This window comes from Trachypithecus francoisi, unplaced genomic scaffold, assembly GCF_009764315.1.
Source record: "Trachypithecus francoisi isolate TF-2019V2 unplaced genomic scaffold, Tfra_2.0 Lachesis_group4, whole genome shotgun sequence".
Taxonomy (NCBI): Eukaryota; Metazoa; Chordata; class Mammalia; order Primates; family Cercopithecidae; genus Trachypithecus; species Trachypithecus francoisi.
In genome coordinates this window covers 28876329-28894467 of record NW_022681469.1, presented here as the reverse complement: position 1 = coordinate 28894467, position 18139 = coordinate 28876329, and the positions used below count along the sequence as shown (strand labels likewise).

At 41.0% G+C, this 18139-nt stretch overlaps 1 protein-coding gene across 4 annotated transcripts in view; it reads left to right on the top strand.

The window, feature by feature from the left end:
- KLHDC10 (kelch domain containing 10) overlaps positions 1-17559 on the top strand; it is a 71121-nt gene extending 53562 nt beyond the window's left edge. For all 4 annotated transcript variants that reach the window (XM_033195128.1, XM_033195127.1, XM_033195130.1 and 1 more), the window contains 7 exons: positions 2612-2766; positions 3920-4068; positions 6276-6360; positions 7711-7777; positions 9271-9318; positions 11262-11401; positions 12363-17559. In XM_033195128.1, the coding sequence (XP_033051019.1) occupies positions 2612-2766; positions 3920-4068; positions 6276-6360; positions 7711-7777; positions 9271-9318; positions 11262-11401; positions 12363-12572 (854 nt within the window). In that variant the 3' untranslated portion in view covers positions 12573-17559. The remainder of the gene's footprint in view (positions 1-2611; positions 2767-3919; positions 4069-6275; positions 6361-7710; positions 7778-9270; positions 9319-11261; positions 11402-12362) is intronic.
- The last annotated feature ends 580 nt before the right edge of the window (positions 17560-18139 follow it).

Sequence of the window (18139 nt, the reverse complement as noted above, 5' to 3'; positions counted from 1 at the left end):
GCACTCCAGCCTGGGCAATAATTAGAAAATTTGTCCTGTTAGCTTTTGGAGACTCCGTTTCAAAAAAATTTAAAAAAAAAATTAGAAATCTGTTGTTTAGTGTAGCCACTTAGCTGGATCTTTTGGATAACTTGCTGCAGCTTCTACATCAGCACTTGCTGCTTCACTTTGTACTTTTATGTATTGGAGATGGCTTCTTTCCTTAAACCTCTTGAACCAACCTCTGCTAGCTTCCAACATTTCTTCTGCAGCTTCCTTACCTCTCCCCACCTTCATAGAGTTGAAGAGAGTCAGGGCCTTCCTCTGAATTAGGCTTTGCCTGAAGGGAATGTTGTAGTTGATCATCTGTCCACTTAAACTTTCTGCACTATCAGCAATAAGGCTGTTTTGCTTCCTTATCATTCGTGTGTTCACTGGAGTAGCACTTTTAATTTCCATCAAGAGCTTTTCTTTGCATTCACAACTTGGCACTAACTGTTGGGTGCAAGAGGCCTAGCTTTCGGCCTCTTTGCTCTCCACATGCCTTCCTCACTGAGCTTAGTCAATTCTAGCTTTTGATTTAAAGTTAGATACGGTAGACTCTTCTTTTCACTTTATTACTCAGAGATAAGATTATTCACTGGCCTAATTTCAATCTTGTTGTGTCTCAGGGACTAGGGAGGCCGGAGGAGAAGGGAAAAAGATGAGGGAATGGCTGATTGGTGCAGTCAAAACTCACAGCATTTATTGATTAAGTTCACTGTCTTATACGGGCGTGGTTCATGGCGCCTCAAAACAGTTACAATAGTAACGGCAAAGATCACTGATCAGTGCTGGCGTGGTGGCTCAGGCCTGTAATCCAGCAATTTAGGAGGCCAAGGCGGGAGGACCACTTGAGGCCAGGACTTCAAGACCAGCGTGGGCAATGTAGCAAGACCCTGCCTCTTAAAAAAAAAAAAAAAATTAGCTGGGCATAGTGGCCTGTACATACAGTCCCAGCTACCTGGACATCTGAGGTGGGAGGATCACTTAAGCCCAGGAATTCAAGGCTGCAGTGAGCCATGTTCATGCCACTGCACTCCAGCTAGGCAACACAGCAAGACTCTGACTCAAACAAATAATAAACAAAGGCTAGGTGTGGTGCCTAACCCCTATAATCCCAGCACTTTGGGAGGCTGACGTGGGTGGATTGCTTGAGCCCAGGAGTTCAAGACTAGTTTGGCCAACAATAGCAAAACCCCATCTCTACAAAAAAATACAAAAGTTAGCCAGGCGTGGTGGCACAAACCTGTAGTCCCAGCTACTTGGGAAACTGAGGCAGGAGGATCACTTGAGTCCCGGAGGTCAAGGCTGCAGTAAGCTGTGATCATGTCACTCCACTCCAGCCTGGGTGACAGAGCGAGACCCTGCCTCTCAAACAAACAAACAAACAAACAAAAAAAGAGTTACAAAAAAAAAAAAAAAAAAAAAAGCCGGCTGGGCGTGGTGGCTCACGCCTGTAATCCCAGCACTTTAGGTCAGGAGTTTGAGACCAGCCTGGTCAATGTGACGAAACCCCGTCTCTACTAAAAATACAAAAATTAGCTGGGCTTGGTGGTGGGCACCTGTAATCCCAGCTACTAGGGAGGCTGAGGCAGGAGAATCGCTTGAACCTGGGAGGTGGAGGTTGCAGTGAGCTGAGATCATGCCACTATACTCCAGCCCGGGTGACAGATCAAGACTCCGTCCAAAAAAAAAAAAAAAAGCCACTGAAATAACATAGGAGCACTGTTTCGAGAGAGAGAGAGAGAGAGAGCGAGCATATGTATGAGTGAAGAGAATACGTGGGTACGTGTGTGTATGTATGTGTGTGGTGGCAGGAACAAAAGAGCTACAGGAGGAAGAACACCAAAGTTGCCTGCTGGATATTGGTGTGTTTTGTTTTATCTGGTAGAGCATTAAAATGACAGAAGTCATAATTTTAAATGTAGAGATCATTTTCCTGGCAAAAACAGAATGTCCCTTTAATCCCTTTATTTGGAGTCCCCTTGGGTCTTTGCTAAGGCAAAGATGATGCTTCATTTTTCTCTGCTTTGCTGCATACTTGAACTGTCTTGAGCAGCAGTGGTATACTGGGTAGGTTGTAGTTCATACAACTCAATATTGTTATACAGAGTATTTAGTGAATTCCATAAATATGTATTGAATATGTCATATATGCCTACCAATGAACTATATGATAGAGCCCATATAGTGATATTCGATCTTTTTCTGCAGAACTTTGTAGTATAGGCCATGTACCCCTTATCTGAAATGCTTGGGACTAGAAGTGTTTTACATTCCAGATTTTTTTTTTGAATATTTGCATTGTACTTAGCATCCCAAATCCAAAACTTTGAAATCCAACATGTTCCAGTGAGCATTTCCTTTAAGCATCGTTGTTGGTGCGCAAAAAGTTTCGGATTTTGAAGTATTTTAGATTTCAGATTTTCAGATTTGGTACACTCAGCTACTAGTTAGATGTCAGTGATTTGAGCTATCATATGAGATCATTAAAGCAGATATGTGTTAGCTTCTCAGATATTCTGGGTTTATGTGGGTACACATTGCAGGTAGCCATTTGTGAATGGAACTTGTGCTTCTCCTTCCTCAGTTGTGCTGCATGGAAACAACCTGTTAGTGTTTGGAGGTACGGGCATCCCATTTGGAGAGAGCAACGGCAATGACGTCCATGTGTGTAATGTGAAGTATAAGAGATGGGCTTTGCTCAGCTGTCGGGGGAAGAAACCCAGTCGTATATACGGACAGGTACCAATCTGTGGCCAGTCATGGTGTATTTGTTCATATTTTTCTAGTCTGGGGATGGTGTTAGAATATCTGTAATTGTTACCATTTTATTTTAATGGAGAAGAGTTATTTGTGGTTAGTGCTTGATTTTTTAGTTCTGATATGAAATTATAATTTGTAAATCTGGTTACTTGCCATGTTCTGTTCTTTTCTTTCCTTTCCTTTTTTTTTTCACTTTCTGTTTCTAATTCAACTTAGGGTCAGGATATAGACCTGTATGGAAGTTCCTTTAAGTGTTAGAACCCTACCTCCACCTCCACCCTCACCCCCAGTGAGAGATTGGGCTCCACTATGGCCTGGGTCCTGGTCATTTTTAGAGTGATTCTTGAGTAGATGAGAAAGCACTTGGTGAAGAAACTTTTACATGGATCTGAGCTAAAACATACATACATTTTGTAGAGATTAGTTTAGGTTCCAGCACTTCAAACCTTAGGTCTGAAAAGTTATATCCAGAAAGATAGGGAGCAACCCACCATACATCAGAGACTCTTTGAGAGTCTAAGCTTAAAACAACCAAGCTTTGACTTCTTTCTTGACTTGCCGGCATTAGTACTGATAAACAGCTTCTGAGCTTAACTTCAAAGGAGCACATACTAGACAACTTTGTTGCTTCCACAGGAGGCATTTAAACTATAAGAAGTGGCCATAACAATAGCTGAAACTTTCATTGAAAAGAGTCCTTTCGAAAGCGTCAGGTTCCTTGAACTGCTAAGTAGGGTTTCTACTTAGGAGATTGCGGTGGCTTATTTTCATATCTCCTGCTTCTTGAGAGCATTTTACTTCAGACTGCTTATAGGGAGAAGGAGCTTTCAACGGAAGTGCTTATATGTGCCCATGGGCTAGAAATTATTTGGTCGGCCAGGACCCTTAAGAATCATCTTGGCAGGTAGGACTTGCTTTCCAGTTGAGTAAAGCTTTCCTTTCCAAAGGTGTTTTCCAGGTTCTTAAAATAATCTCTGGGTTCTCTAAAATCTTCTTTTAAGAGTCTGATACATTAAAAGATTAAAAAGTACAAGAGAATTTCATAAAACCTGATTTGGAGGTGTCTGGTAAGTTTACATTCTTTAATCAAGTGTTAACAAGTTGGTCTTATTCACCTTTCATTGTTATCCAGGCTATGGCCATCATCAATGGCTCCCTTTATGTCTTTGGAGGGACAACCGGCTATATTTACAGCACAGACCTGCACAAGTTAGATCTCAATACCAGAGAGTGGACACAACTGAAACCAAACAACCTATCCTGTGATCTACCAGAAGAGAGGTGAGGTTCTAGGATTCAAGCATATTTATTCTTTTGTGCTAACATTTGACCTCTTTCAGAGTATTGGCAATATGAAGAAAACCCTTTGGCTCCAGTTAGAGTAACTAACTGGCTGTTAGATGTTAGATCTCAGGTAAGTAGTAAAGAAAGGTCTATAGTAAAAAAAAGTTCTTCTGGTGAGGAAATAGTATTTCCTTCTAAACTACCGAATTTTTTCCATGTCATTTCCTCTTATATTTAGTCTTTCTGCATTAGGAAGATAGTAGTAACACTTTGAAGAAGAAACCAGTGGTAGCAACTATAACCAAATTTCATATTACAGGCAAAACAATTACTGTCCAGTTACTTTTTGATTTCCCTTTTTTTTTGAGAAAGGGTCTCATTCTGTCACCTAGGCTGGAGCACAGTGACATAATCATGGCTCACTGCAACCTTGACCTCCTGGGCTCAAGGCATTCTCCCATCTCAGCCCTCCGCCCAAGTAGCTGGGACTACAGGCATGTGCCACCACATCTGGCTACTTTTTTGTACAGATGAGGTCTCACCATGTTGCCCAGGCTGCTTCTCAAACTCCTAGGCTCAAGCAATCTGCCTGCCCTTGGCCTCCCAGAGTGTTGGGATTACAGGTGTGAGCCACCATGCCACGCCTGATTTCCCTTCTTAATTTGCATATTAGAATTCTTTGCCTCATTCTCTCACAGACATATCATCAGTACAGGGCACAGGGCCATCCCCACAGTGAATGTGAATGTTGATTGGATAGATGGAAGGAAGCTTGCATGGGTGGATGGGTGATGAATGATGGATGGATGGATGGATGGAAAGGTCATTCATTTTAAGTGCCGTGTTAAACATCACATGGTTTTCTCTAGTTGCCTTCTAGTAGCAGATCTGTATCTTTCACTTTTCTTTGCTAATAGCAGTTGCCTCTTCATAGAATTAAACTCACTGTGGCTGGGCGCAGCCTGTAATCCCTGCACTTTGGGAGGCTGAGGTGGGTGGATCATGAAGTCAGGAGTTCGAGACCAGCCTGGCCAACATGGTGAAACCCCGTCTCTACTAAAAATACAAAAATTAGCAGGGTATGGTGGTGGGCATCTGTAATCCCAGCTACTCAGGAGGCTGAGGCAGGAGAATTGCTTGAACCTGGGAGGCAGAGGTTGCAGTGAGCTGAGATCGCGCCACTGCACTCTAGCCTAGGCGACAGAGCAAGACTCTGTCTTGAAAAAAAAAAAGAACAGAAAAAAGAATTAAACTCACTGAAACACTTGAAGAGATTTTTTCCCCCTCCAGTTTGAAAGCAAAGACAGTAAAACATTTTTTATTAACTCTGTTTAGATGAATCCAGTGTCTTTTTGTTGCCTCTAAACAAAATAGCATATAGGTGCTAAGGAAGAATTTATCTTAATTGTAGCCTGTTAGTGGGCTGATCATTGTAAAACTAACATAAGAGGACTTGGGAGTTGGCCTCTTACTGGAATGATTTTGATGTAGTTTATTTTATCAGCAACAAAGACTTCAGGTAAAGAAGGAAATAGATTAAGTTTTCAAAGCATTTTCACATGGTTGCTTTCTTTGAGTCATTTTATGGACATATTAGAAATTATTTTAGCTTTTAGCTAGACTGCCTGGATGAAAGTTCTGAGGTGTTTTATATTATATCCACAGTTCTATGTAGCATAATTTTCTGCTAAATAAGTATCTTAATTTGCAAACTCATAGTCTAAGGTCTCTAAATGTAGGCAGATCACTTTTTAAAACTATGTAATATTTTCCCCTTTATACAAAATTATCACAAAAGGTTATAGAAAAATCTACAAAATACAAATTAGCAAAACGAAGAAAATAAAAATCCAAGTCTAAACTCAAAGATAACCAGGTTTAATGTTTTGGATTATATCCTAATAGTCATTTTCTATATATATTTATGTATCTATAAATTTTTAATGCAATTTATTTTAAAAAATGACACAAAAAAGTTCTCAATGCATTAACCACTATCTGGTACCTACTCTGTTATTGGTTGCATACTAATCCATTTTATGTATATTCTGTAAGTCATATAACCAATTCACTATTGTTAAACACTTAGGTTATTTCCAATAATTTATTATTATAAATAATGATGTTATAGAAAACCTTATAGCTAAATCTTAGGTAGATCATTTTTCACTTAATTATAAGTGAATTTTATTGTAAATTTTCAGATACCGACATGAAATCGCACATGACGGGCAGAGGATTTACATCTTGGGAGGTGGTACGTCCTGGACAGCATATTCCTTAAACAAGGTATATTTTTTAAAAAAGAAAAAAAGGGAGAGGGAGAAGGCTAGAAAGAGGCATGTGTCAACTAAGCAAGATAATTCTGTTACTTTAGATATTTTAATTTTTGAGCACATTCCTCATTAACGCCTATTTTGTGTTGGATGCACTTTATATTATAAGGTTGAACTCTGTACCCCAAAATGCTTTCAGTTGACAGGTGTTATTTATCACACACTGAAAATACTTTGTGAAAATTATCCCCTTATGCTGGATGAGGAAAGTGACTAAAAGGAAGGCATAGTAGCTTGAATGGAGCAACTAATTAGAATTGGAAGCAGCATTCTCAGAATGTCACATCCGCATCATCATCACTGCTGTGTATCTAAAAAGAACAGGCTTGTTTAGGGTTGCACGTCACGAACTTGAGAAAGCTGAGCTCTGAAGGGCTGTTATTCATCCATCCCATCCCTGTGGCATTTCTAAAATGTCATAGTCACACATCCCAGGGGAAACCTACATTAGGCTGTAGAGCTCCTGGACTGCTTGGAACCTTAATGGTCTTTTTCAACTTTTGTCAAAACTGAATTCCCACATTCCCTTACAAACACTTGCTTTTTTCTGTTATAAAAATGATATATGCCCCTTGCAGAAAATGTGGAAGTTGCAGGACAACATATAGAAGAAAATCAAGAATCACATGCACTGCAGCTTCTCATTCCAACCTTCTTCTTCCTTTTTTTCTGTGAATTTAAAAAAGTGGGCTGGGTGAGGTGGCTCACACCTGTAATCCCAGCACTTTGGGAGGCTGAGGTGGGCGGATCACCTGAGGTCAGAAGTTTGAGACCAGCCTGGCCAACATGATGAAACCCCGTCTCTGCTAAAAGTACAAACATTAGCTGGGCATGGTGGCAGGCACCTGTAATCCCAGCTACTCGGGAGGCTGAGGCAGGAGAGTCGCTTGAACCTATGAGGTGGAGGTTGCAGTGAGCCGAGATCGTGCCATTGCACTCCAGCCTGGGTGACAGAGACTCCATCTCAAAAAAAATAAAAAATAAAAAATAAAATAAAAAGCAAAATCATATATGTGTTTAATTTTCAACTGCCCCATTTAATGTTTTCCCATATATTTGGAAAGATCAGAAAAAAGCAAAAGAAAAGAAGAAAGACTTTTCAACTAAGAATATATGTTTACGCAGGCTGCTGCTGTTAAAAGTCCAGTTTTCTATATGGAAAATCACTGTACCTTCTGCTCAGTTTTGCTGTGAACCTAAAACTGCTTTAAAAAACAAAGTCTGTTTTTAAAAGAATCATTTTCAGGCTAGCTAAAATTACAGTTATTTATGTATGTGTATATGTTCTTTTTTTTTCTCTAAGATCCATGCATACAACCTTGAAACGAATGCATGGGAGGAAATTGCAACAAAACCCCATGAAAAAATAGGTAAATTTAAAGTATTGCTTAACTTATCTTTAACAAACATATATTACACTTTTACTAATTTTGGAAGGAAAAAGTAATTTTACTGAGTTATATGGCAAGTTAAGTATCTGTTGGGCCGGGTGCAGTGGCTCACGCCTTTCATCTCGGCACTTTGGGAGGCCAAGGTGGGCAGATCGCTTGAGCCCACGAGTTTGAGACCAGCCTGAGCAACATGGTGAGACCCTGTCTCTACCAAAGATACAAAAACATTTGCTGGTCATGGTGGTGTACACCTATAGTCCCAGGTACTCGGGAGGCTGAGGTGGGAGAATCACCTGAGCTTGGGAAATAGAGGCTGTAGTGAGCCATGATTGAGCCACTACATTCCGGCCTGGGCATCAGAGTGAGACCCTATCTCAAAAAAAAAAAAAAAAAAAGAAAAATCTGTTGAACTGGTATTAGAAAATACTTGTATTCCTTAGTCCAATTATAATTATTCCTTAGGGCTGGGCGTGGTGGCTCACGCCTATAATCCCAGCACTTTGGGAGGCCGAGGTGGGCGGATCATGAGGTCAGGAATTCGAGACCAGCCTGGCCAACATGGTGAAACCTCATCTCTACTAAAAATGTAAAAATTAGCTGGGTGTGGTGGTATGTGCCTATAATCCCAGCTACTTGGGAGGCAGAGGTAGGAGAATTGTTTGAACCCCAGAGGCAGAGATTACAGTGAGCCAAGATCACGCCACTGCACTCCAGCCTGGGAGACAGAGTCTTGCTGTCAAACAAAACAAAACAAAACAAAACAAACAAACAAAAAAAACCCACACACACACATTAATTATCCTTAGTGATTGAGGAAAGAGACTTTTCATCCTCTTTATTGAATTATTTGGCAGAAGCTGAGAAATATGGGTGATATAAGAAATTGGAGCCTAAATAAAGATCTACCAGCTGGGTGTGGTGGCTCATACCTATAATCCCAGTACTTTGGGAGGCTGAGCCCAGGAGTTCGAGACCAGCCTGGGCAACATGGTGAAACCCTGTCTCCACTAAAAATAAAAAAAATTATCTGGGTGTGGTGGTATGCACCTGTGGTCCCAGCTACTGAGGAGGCTGAAGTGGGAGGATCACTTGAGCCGAGGAGGCGGAGGCTGCAGTGAGCCAAGATAGCACTGCTGCATTCCAGCCTGGGCAACAGAGTGAGACCCTGTCTCTAAATTAAATAAATAATGAAGATCTACCTATCTCTGTGTGGGTAAAAGGGCTTGGGAAAGCCACTAGCAACTCCTGTCCTTTCCCTCTTTGTTTCTGGCACCTTAGCATTGTACTGTTACGATGAGACTCCTGATGGCTTCTGAAATACGGAGGGAGTGAAAGGACTAGTCAGTGTTTGCTTCACATGCAACAAAGGGGTTGTTTTGAGTTACACATAGTATGTCTTTCACTGTGTTGTGTCAGTGTGATTCCCAGTCTTTCTGTAAGTAATGGAACTTCTGCGTTTGTGTGTTTGGCAGGCTTTCCTGCAGCCCGAAGGTGTCACAGTTGTGTTCAAATAAAAAATGGTAAGGATTCTAAATAACATTTTGCTTCCATTTCTGTAATTGTATCTTCTGAAAATATCTTATTTCCTAAAGATAGCCCCCTCAAAAGAGGCTCATAACTTTGAGAAAAGTCTATTTCTGGTAGTTTAAACTTAAAGGGAAATTAGTAGTTACGCCTCTCTCAGCCATTTTCATCAGGTAAACTAGTATGGTGTTTGGGTTCCCTCAGTTATTAGAGAACTCAGAAAATGGTGATAAATAAGCTTTGATTTTAGCACTTGATCTTCCAGCATCCCACACCTCAACAGATGTCTGTGGTTACGGTGACTAATACTAATAATTTTGACTGTTTATACTGTAGAGACCTCAGCAAACATTGTATTAAAATTGTAATAACTCCTTCAGAGTGATATTTCATAAAGTTGATTCTGTTCTCTCTCTGATGCCAAATGGAACTCTTAGCTCATTCTTTGGCTATATTACAACAAAGGCATTGTATGGCTTCAGAAAGCAGCTGCAGCTACTTTAACTAAATGTGATAAGTGACTCCTCTCTGGATAACCTTCCTGTCTTTTAATTTACAACTTATTTCATCGTTTGATATAGCTCTTAAATTTTTTCTGGGAGGAAAGTATATATAAATGAGTTAGATAGCCTGTATGCTTTTAGCAACTTAGTTCAGATATAACTAGGATTATTCTGCCATCTCTAGTTCAGAGGGATTTTTTATTGTGCTCCTGCTTTCTGGATAAAATTTATAGATAATGACATTGCTCACATTTCTCTCTCTCAGAATGGAACTGTACTTTAGGTTTTCCTTGAATCCTAGCCAAAAAAGTTTCCAGTGCATTTTATAGCTTAAGTATTAGCTTAAACTTGTTCTAGACCTGAGTTAAGGAATTTATTCATTTAATTCTTTGAGGCCAAGCACCATACAAATAGAATTCAACCTTAGTTCTAGGCATTTCATTTGAAGGTTCACATAGCCTTTGTTACAAGTTGTCTAATTAGTTATAACTAACTGATTTTACCAGAAAACCCACACCTCTCATTTTGGGAAAATTATTCCTAATAACTGTACAGATCAAACAGAGCTTCAGTTTGTCCTCTTTTAGCTGAAGAAAGCTTGGAACAGCCTCTCTTGTGTTCCTAAACTGAACACTGCAGTGAACGTTCCTCCTCAGAGACTTTAGACTCTATGAACAGATAAATGTATATTCTTTCCAGGACATTATTTAAAGAAGAGTTTGCAAACTGGTGGCCTGCATATGTGTTTTGTTTGGCTCATATGTGTATTAAAAATTGTTTTGAGGCTGGGGTGGTGGCTCATGCCTATAATCTTAGCACTTTGGGAGGCTGAAGCAGGAGGGTCACTTGAGCCCAGGAGTTCAAGACCAGGCTGGGTAACATAGTGAGACCTTGTCTCTTAAAAAAAAAAAAAAAAAAAAAAAAAAAAATTAGTAGCCAAAACTTAAAAATCAAAAGATTTCATTTTTAAAAACATATCCAGATTTCCAAGCTTGCCTTGAAAAAAAATGGGCAATCTGGCAATTGCCAACCTTAAGTCTCTTATGGTAACGAACAGCTGGGGCTGCATAGCTGTCACCTCTTTTAGAGCATGAGCATTCCTGTCTGTTTTCCTGAGCCTTCTGTTTATCCTCCCTAGACCCCTTGCTCTTTCACTTTCTGTGCCTGGAATCTGTAGGTATGTGTCTGAGTTTGGAAACTTTGACATGAAGGCTCCCTAGAGGCTTGCATCCTTAGTCCCAGTGAACACCCTGACGTAGCGTCTCAGTTCTATTGAGGGACAACAGCATGAGAGGCTGCACAGCAGAAGTCGTCTGTGTCATGGGGCAATCCACTTCACTGGCCACCTGTCAGCTGGCTGTGTGACCTACCCTAAAACACTCCATAGTTTTGGCTCTTTTCCTTTGTGTGATCTTGGCTTTCTCTTTTCTTCATAGATGTATTTATTTGTGGGGGCTATAATGGAGAGGTGATCCTGGGAGATATCTGGAAGTTGAATCTGCAGACTTTCCAATGGGTGAAGCTCCCAGCTACCATGCCAGAGCCAGTTTATTTTCACTGTGCAGCAGTTACACCAGTAAGTTTTTATTTTCATATCTTCCTTATGTAGTTACAGATGATAAAGAAATCTTTTTAGAGATATTAGCAAGAAAAAAACCCAGATATGGGCAAACCTTAGATTATTAATAATGTATTTTTAAAACTTCCTCCCAAAGCTAGGCCATCCTCTGAGAAAAGAGGAGAAAAATTATCACACCCAAATTTGAGAGAATAACATAGATGTAAGAGAAATGCTACCTGTGGCATTCCGGCCCTGACCATGATGTCAAAGGTGTTTCCTGGGAGGGTGGAATCGTTTTAACCCCTTGATACCATATTATTGAAGGTCCTGCTCATTTCTTGAAGCGATGGCCTTTATTTTCATCTTTGTATTACCAACATGTGGCATTTTGGATACTTAATATAGTTTTAGTTTAATGTTAGTTAATAGTGAAATTGTTTGTTGTTGAAGTAAAAAAAATTCATATTTATAGGCTGGGTGCAGTGGCTCACGCCTGTAATCCCAGCACTTTGGGAGGCCAAGGTGGGTGGATCCCGAGGTCAGGAGATCGAGACCATCCTGGCGAACACGGTGAAACCCCGTCTCTACTAAAAATACAAAAAAAAAATTAGCCAGATGTGGTGGTGGGTGCCTGTGTTCCCAGCTACTCAGGAGGCTGAGGCAAGAGAATGGCGTGAACCTTGGAGGCAGAGCTTGCAGTGAGCCGAAATCGTGCCACTGCACTCCAGCCTGGGTGACAGAGCGAGACTCTGTCTCAAAAAAAAAAAAAAAAAATATATATATATATATATATATATAGTTTTTCCCTTAGTAATTCATTATTTAAACCCTCTTGATCTCCACATGATATTGGGATCAGTGAGGAATTCTTGTCTCATTTCAGTTTGATTCCATCTACTGTGCTCTTTCCCCACTGAGTCTTCAGCCTTGTATGTTTCTCTCCCGTTTGAATTTGTCCTCTTTTGACCACTCATAGGCTGGTTGCATGTACATTCATGGAGGAGTGGTGAACATCCATGAAAACAAACGGACTGGGTCATTGTTTAAGATCTGGCTGGTCGTACCTAGCCTGCTGGAACTGGCATGGGAGAAGCTGCTTGCGGCCTTCCCTAACCTTGCAAACCTCTCCCGAACACAGCTTCTGCATCTTGGACTCACACAGGGACTCATCGAACGCTTGAAATGAGGATTTCTGGACTGTTCATTGATACTGGAAATGTTAATTTAAAGAGACTCCTTTATTTATGGGCAGTGTAGAATGTGCTACAAAGAGGATTGGTTACCCTGATCAAGGCCTTATTTAGAAAATACATCAGATGCCTTTCTGTAAATTGGTTTTTCAGTTTATGGACATCTCACTTTCCCACGTGCTTCCTTCTTTGCTTCTCTTCCTCCTGACCCATTACATGCACATGTATTCACATACTCCCTCTTCCTTCTCGATGGAGTTAAGGGAAAGCCTGAAAGTACCTTAATAATGTTTTTAATCAAGACAGATTCATTTTTAAAGGAATTCTGAACAGTTCCATGTCATACAATGTTCTAGAAATTAAAACATCATCAACATAAACAAAAATGAAATTAAAAAATTTTTACATCTAGCAACAGCAACAACCACAAGTTTAGGGGAAGCTGAGAAGGCTAACCTTGGGAATCTTGCAGGTTATACTTAAACCTAGATGTTTAACTTAGTGTTTTCAAGATGCGTCTAATTGACTAGTAGCTGGGTCTGATGGCAGCAGTTGTTGCCATCTTGTTGCATAGATAACTCAAACCTACTACTTTGGCTTTGAAGGAAGGTTAAGCAGCCCAGCACCTCTTGGTTAGTGATTTCTTTCTCATCCTCACGGTGCCAGCAGTGGGTAGAGTTGGCTGTCAAAGGAGTCGTGTGTGTGTCGTGGTTGTGCTCTTTGTTGTTGCTCTTAGAAATTATAGCATCAAGAATGTTTCAAATGGAAACACTTGTGGTGGCCAAAATTCTTCATTCTGGCAGTTTTGAAACTCTCTTATGCTTATGAATGGTTTTAAATATCTCTTTGACTTCTTCATGGGGAATTGCAGACTCTAAATACGTGGTGTAAATGCCGTGTAACATGAACACAAGTTCCCGAGGGAGGCCAGGGAAGAGCCAGGCAGAGAAAACCTGCATCCTCTGGGCTTGTTAACTTGGCTTCCGCTCAGGCTATGGTCTTTGGCTATCATCTTGGCCATTTCCTTTTGAGAACTTGTTTCTTTTCTAATCTCTGGGCCAGGTACCTGCCATTTTCTCAGGCAGTTGGTCCTTGATTTTTCCCTTAGCTTGTTGCCTTCTTTTCTGTCTGCTTTAATGTGCATGGTGCTGTGAGTAATTGTCTAGTTATTGGATACAAGGTCTTGGGGGTAAAGCCACAGGTCATCCTTCCTGAAGAACCAAGTATCATTTAAAAACTAGCATGAGGAAGGAATGAAACTGAGTAGCATTCATTTTTTGTGTGTGAAATTTCAATTCTGGTTTGTTTGATTGGTTTTTTTTAATTCTAAAAAGAATGACATAAATTTTCACTTGCTTTGCCATCAGGCTGCTAGGGGAGCTGAGCAAGAGGCTCACCATGCGCATGTGTAAGCCGCAGGTGTACTCAAGGTGCTGAAGGCGTGCAAGGGGCAGCGCTGGTCCTCCCGGGGCCACCTCACAGCAGGAGACTTGCATGGGAGAGTTGGAACACACCTTTCCTTTAAGTGCCTCTTTTTTCACCTAGCTTTTAAAGTTATTCTTTTTCCTTCATCTCAGAAGAGATCTCTTTAGCTTATGTGTGGATTTAAAATGACCTTTGTGCTATGGTTAAAAAGTTACCATCTGGTGTTCAGTTCTGGGGAAGAGAAAACCGCAGCCTCCAGACATGCTCCTGATTTCTAGGCCTTATCATACCATCCCCTCTGTGACGGGTTGAGTTCATGGAGCCTGTATTCTGGGAAGTCTTATAATAACCACGCACCTGTGAACTTGGGTCCTTTCTGGGGCGTGAGGAATGTGGGAGAGAGGCAGGAAAAGGAGCAGCTCCTCTAGGGGCCCATCCTCCCACATCTTGCCATTACCAGTCTGTGTAGCCCTTAACCTCCTGCCACCACTGCCAGGCTTGCTTCTCTGTGCTCTCCCAGAGCAAGCCAGTCTGAGCAGCTCCATTAGTCCAAAACAGAGCTTTGCTGCATGGCTCCAGCCTGGCCTCTGGATATCTGGTGGAAATATATCCCAATTGAACAAGCCAGGCTGTTTAGGGTGGCAAGAGGATTTTTGACCTGGATTTATACAGGGACCAAAGACTGAATGCTCAGCCTCTGTGCTTAGACTTTCATGGTCCTTAGGATAGAAGCGAGTCTCTAGCCCTGCTACACCAGAGAGCTGAAGAGAGATGTGGTCTGGTTCCATCCACACTTGCTGGCATCCTTTGTTAAGCCTCCTGAGGGCAGCCTTCTTTGAGGTAGACCTTGGAGGCCTGACATCAAAGACCTGTGTGTTTTATTTTCATAAAAGTATATATCCTTGGTCCAAAGTGTCTTCTTTTAATATAACACTAGTAAAAATGACGTGGTATGACCAGCACTGAGTGCTATAGAACCACACATGTGCACATGTTCTGGATGCCAAATGACTGTGTGTGAATGACTAAGTGTAGATAACTAGAAATTAGATAGAGGTCATCAGGCATTTCAGTATACCTATAACCAGCACTCGAAATTCCGGACACTGTTTACTTGATTTAGGAAAGTTTATGCCTGCTGCTTCTCTGCCTCTTTGAGGTACTCCCAGCCGTCCTACTACAGTCCTGTAAATTTAAGTGCAATATATAGAAACATATGGATATATACAGATTATATATAGGGTGTAACTATAAAGCAGGTAGACTACTTTTTTGCGTCTTGGGGAAGTGAGCTTATTACTTTAGGGTCAAATTATGCCAAGAATTTTAGATGTGATCAGCTGGCTTAAGCCAACTCATGGTAAAGCTGGATTTTCAAGTCTATGTTTTCTTACTCCAAGATGGAACTCTTAGAGACTCACTGTTCCTTAAGTGTGTTAGAGTTGAGATTTTTTTTCTCCCTGTCATCTTTGCACTAGCTCATGTTTGCATGTCTTACATTTTGTTGCCCGAGAACAAGGAAGTCCGTCTGTAAGGAGTTTCCTAAATGGAGAATTAAAACCTAGTATTTAACACTATCCGTTCTCCCATGTATATACTAATTTATCTGGGAATGTAACACTTTATTAAATGAAGAAAACGATGCTTTCTTCATTTAATATTGTCCACGTCCTGGAAAAACTATAAACTGACACAGAATAAATTGAAATCTTAACTATCCTTAGGGGCTAAACAAAACCCTTTCCATTGGCAGACTCTCCTTTTTTCAGGGCCGTAATGACACGATGTAAAAATTTGCTTTAAACCATTCATGTCCTTACATAGCTAGATTTTAAAGTATAATAAGCATATTAACATTTTTAAGCAAAAGATAGGTTAACAGTGACCTTTGGTTATCCACCAGTAGCAAGAGTAAAGCACAGATCATTGAAATCCATAGATAATCAGCGAATCAACTTTTCTATCAAACAATAGATTCATTTACATTTCTTTTTCCTCTCTATCCTTCCCTCTAAGCACCTGTTTTTCCATGGAATGGGGCTAATGAGTAGTTAGAAAAGGAAAAGGAACAATCAGTAGGAGCTGACAACCAGTGACCATATAAGCAGCTGATTGCCTGTAATTAGTCAGTCTGAACAATTAGAGTTGAATGCTGAAATTAGGAACCACAGGTGGTAATCCTGAGTAGATGTAACTCTTCAGCATCATCTCCTGCCCTGAGCTCCAGGCCATCTCTCCTCTAACCACCAAAGAACTCTTAGTACCTATGGGAAGGAAAAGCTGTGTGCAACACAGAGAAAATTCCATTATTTGAACACATTTATTTGGCTCTTGACAAATACTTGCTTTTCCTCTAATCTTGCAAGATTTCCTCCATTTTCCAATCACACAACTTGGCATGTAGGAAAGGTTGAATGATCCTCTAAGACTGTGTTGGTCTTAGTATTCTGTAAAACCAATTTTTTTTTTTTTTTTTTTTGTGGTCTTACAGATGTTTAGAAAGTGGCACAGGTTACTAAATTGTCTACCTGCCAGCATTCTGATGTAGCACAAAAAGCTATTTTCCTTTTTTTTTTTGTATTAATTTTTCTGGCATTGAGCTCTAGGGTGGATGAAGGTTTATGGTCCTCTGATCATCAGCTCCATTCTAAAAACTGGTCACTGTTGGCTGAAATTGCTCTGGTTCCCCAAATGCCTTGGGACTCCAGACGCACCCGCAGGGCCTGAGGTAGGTTTCATAGAATTCTAGGACCTCCGTGTGCGTTGCCACCAGATCCCGTCTAGCAATGGCCTTTCCCTTCTAAGGTCATTAGATTCAGCCAAAAGTGACCTCTTCCCTAGTCTGGTGTTATGAACATAAGTTCTGAGTTGTGCTACAAAAGTAGTTCCATCTTTTTATTGTAATTTTCATGTTTTTAATTTGAAAAAAAAAAAAAAACAAAAACTTTTTATAAGGTTTTTTAAGGGCCCTGCTTAGTCAGTGTACAGGATGGAGTCAGAGGCAATTTTCAGGAAAAAAAAAAACAAAAAACAAAAAACAATTTCACCGAGCGGTAGTAATTGTTATTTTACTAGTTATACATTTAGAATATAAAGGAGGCATCAGAAAACACACTCTCTAAAGCCACTTCCTTGTGCACAGAGTCTGCACAGGGAGAGCACAGGCATCTCCCTGGAAAAGCACCTGCCAATGACGAATTTCCTGGAAGAACCTAGGCAAGAAAGGAAGCCTCTTTCTGAGACGCAGTCTCCGGGAGGTGAGCCTAGCTTTGCTCTTCCTACAGGGTATGCTTGGGCCATACACAATGCTCGCCTTACTTTAAAGCTATTTTGCCACAGTCCTGTTAAATAGTGTGGACGTCCTTTTGCAGTCTGGTGTGCATGCCATATGATCAGGACAGCTTTTCCACTTTACTCGGTTTCCTACAAGCAAGTAGGAAATGTAGTGAATTTACCCTAAAATGTCCAATCTGTATTTATGTACCTTGTCAGTGTTTTGCTGTTGGTTTTCTAAAACAATCTGATCAATAAATCTTATCCAAATCAATTTGGTTCAAGGCCACCTTGATTGTCTGATGGTAATTTGTGTGTACATGAGCGCACCTGTATGACAGAAGCGTAAGTCCTGCCCCACCTCCACCACCCCCACCAGGCTCAGCTTTTCTCTGTAATATCTATGAGTCATCTGCCTTCCACCCCCACTCCGCTGTGGGTTCTTTATCTGCTCACTGTCTGGAACTCCTGGACACACAAGAGTTCCCTCACCAGTACACTGCTCCCCCCACAAAGACATCAGCAAGGGAGCAAGTGCCGGGCAGCCCACACTCCCTCTCACCGCCCCACCCCATGTTCCCCAAACCACCGCGAGACAAGTTTGTATAGGTATATCAAGACTTTTCTGAATGGCTGGAAGAGCTACAGAGAATTCAAAGGGAAAATGTGAACCTGTATATACAGTCATATGACTGTCTTTATGATCCGAGGGAAGAGCCCCAGGAGCTGCTGAGCCCTGTGCAGGGGTTCTCTGGGGGTGAAACTAGCTCTGCCCTTGGCCTTCCAGATGCTTCCTTCACCAAAACCTCTGTTTTATGATACTGCCATCTCTAATCCTCTAACCCTTCTCCATGCAGTACTTTCC